Source organism: Hoplias malabaricus, chromosome 11 (genome assembly GCF_029633855.1).
Source record: "Hoplias malabaricus isolate fHopMal1 chromosome 11, fHopMal1.hap1, whole genome shotgun sequence".
Taxonomy (NCBI): Eukaryota; Metazoa; Chordata; class Actinopteri; order Characiformes; family Erythrinidae; genus Hoplias; species Hoplias malabaricus.
The window spans coordinates 41,010,689-41,013,449 of record NC_089810.1 but is presented as its reverse complement, the minus strand read 5'-3'; the positions used below and the strand labels follow the sequence as shown (position 1 = coordinate 41,013,449).

Sequence of the window (2,761 nt, the reverse complement as noted above, 5' to 3'; positions counted from 1 at the left end):
AGAGTTTACCAGCAAAGAGGAGCTGGCATTGCAGTATCCCAAAATTACATTTGATTCTTGAAAATGTATATTACGCAACACTTTTTGGTTGCTGACTAATATTCTGGAACAGCTCTTATATTCTCAGACCACACACACACACACACACACACACACTAAACACAAGAACACTCAGATGCTAAACAATAAAAAATGGTTAATGCGTGTGTTAAACAAACGTTAAAAAATTCGGAGGCTTCTCTGTTTAAACAAATGCACTGTGGTGTATATGACAAATGATTAATGCGTGCGTGCAGTGTAAAATTATACAAGTGCACAGTGTACATCTGGCATGACCGTTCAGTAGAAAGAAGGTTCCTTTGAATTCTGACAAACCACAAAAAGGAAGTGAAAGTTACAAAATGTTTCTCATAATACAAAAGATCATTACTCATCTTATGCAGCAACACCATCCCCAGCTCTGCAGCAGTGTGCTGAAGCAGCCATTGGCCGGTGAGTCTTTTTATTTTCTTTAAACATATATAAATATATTTATTTACAGGTAAATATTCCATAAAACAAAGCCATGCAGTGTTCACTAGTAGATTATTATTTCTCTGCAAATGGTGGACGAAGGTATTTCTGCTTAATTGGTAACAAAACCTTACAGAACATTAACACATCTACTGATTTCTGTCTCCTTTATAGAACTGAGACATCATGAATTCAACCCCAGTAACAGAAACATACCTTTCTAAAAATGGCACCAGGAACAATGACACAGGAATGGATCCATTGAATAAGTTCTATCTAGTGAGCAGCGTGATCATCATTGTCCTGGGTCTTACTGGAAATGGTTTGGTGATCTGGATTGCAGGATTTAAAGTCCGAAAGTCAGTCATCAGCATCTGGTTCCTGAGCCTGGCTGTGTCCGACTTCTTGTACTGCTCCACCCTTCCCTTTTTTGTCTATTATATGATCACAGAGACCTGGATCTTTGGACAGTTCATGTGCTATTTAATTTGCTTAAACATTTCCCTAAATCTCTACTGCAGCATCTTCCTCCTCACCATCATCAGCGTGGACCGTTGTGTGATTGTCATGTTTCCAGTTTGGGCTCAGAATCAGCGCACAGTGAAAAGGGCCTCTATGGTAGTTGTTGTAGTTTGGTTCATCTCTGCAATATTTAATGTTCCAGCTCTAGTTATCCCTCACTCTGAGAATAGAATGATAACCACTGATCAATGTAAAATATATACAGATTCTGCAGCAATACCTATATATGAGTTCATTTTTGGATTTTTGATCCCGTTCCTGATAATTATCACCTGTTGTTTCATCATAATACGAAAACTAAAGACCATGCAGATGGTTTCATCTAAAAAACCTTTCAGGATCATGATAGCACTGAGTGCCACTTTCTTGATCTGCTGGCTGCCTTACCACATAGTAACGCTGATTTATATAAGCATTAAACAAAATCAAATTCTAAAAATTATGGACGTATTCGGCTTCATTCTCGTCAACGCTAATAGCTGTCTGAACCCGTTTCTTTATGCATTCATGGGGAAGGACTTTAAGAAGCAATTTTATGCAATTCTGTCAAACATTGAAAATGCAATGGAGGAAGAGGACAACCAGAGCACTGACAGAGGGACAAATCTGACTCGTGGAGGAAGCCAACATACGACCACCATTTCATCTGTTCTGTGACAGAAATAAATAAGAAACAGTTTATTGCACGCCTTTACAAACAGCCATACATTTATTTCCAACTAACTTTGTAAATACCTTATTTGTCCTGGTACCAGAGCCTTTAACATATTCATTGTATATGCAAATTGTTTAAGACAAATCATTTAAATATTAGTGTTTATATGTAAGTTCATATTAGTGTTTCCTGTTTATTTTCAGTGTGGTGTGTTCTCCCTGTGTTTGCATGGGTTTTCTCCAGGTGATTCAGTTTCTTCCCACACTCCAAAAACACATGTTGCTAGGTGGATGGATTGTGTGAAAGAGGTGCAAGTGTAAGAGTGCATTATCCTGTGATCGGTTTCTTACAAATGGTTGTTTGTCAAGATTTAAAGGTGCTATAGACTGCTGATGTGTAGTAAATAAACTGTTGATGTTAATATTAAAGCTCTATAAATTTCACACTCTGGGCCACAAAAAGGTGGTCTATCACTGCATACTCTATTAAGCTCAGGCTGTGTTATATAATACAACATCATAGGCTTGATGATAGGTACTTTTGATGTTTTAATTTGTGTCTTCTTTTTGCTAAAACGACTTAAGAATGCTATTTTTAAACACTGAATTGTGAAATGTCTGATGTTAGTTACTTGTTTTTAAAAGGGTCAGAATTGTGTCAGTGGTCTGGGGGAGGGGCTTTGCGATAACGTGACCAGTAGCAAGTCTGTCATAACATTTATTAGCTGTTACACAATACAAACACGGGGGAAACAAACATGTTATGAAATAAAAATGTCAATAAATTTGCTGATAAAGTGTGGTTTATTTTCCATAAGCATTACTTGCCATGGACACCACTTACAGTCCAGTGCTCCTCGTCACAATATTTCACATTTTGGCCACCGGTAATGCAGAGCCTCCAATGGTCCCTTCTTTTTTTCAGTTTTCTCTCCTTTTAACAAACTGTCAGACGAGCTGAAATCTCACAAATCTGTTCCAGCAAATTCCACGTAACTGTGAGATTTATGTGTTTTAATTGTAAAAATGTGAAGTATACACAAATGTTTTTGTTAATTCATTGATTGTTATA

General features: G+C 37.2%; 1 protein-coding gene across 1 annotated transcript; it reads left to right on the top strand.

Annotated features, from left to right (window-relative positions):
- The first annotated feature begins 442 nt into the window (after positions 1-442).
- LOC136709810 (chemerin-like receptor 1) lies at positions 443-2,432 on the top strand. The gene is made up of 2 exons (XM_066685330.1): positions 443-492; positions 688-2,432. Exon 2 carries the CDS (start codon positions 700-702, stop codon positions 1,690-1,692), a length of 993 nt encoding a protein of 330 aa, XP_066541427.1. The 5' UTR covers positions 443-492; positions 688-699; the 3' UTR covers positions 1,693-2,432.
- Positions 2,433-2,761: the final 329 nt, after the last annotated feature.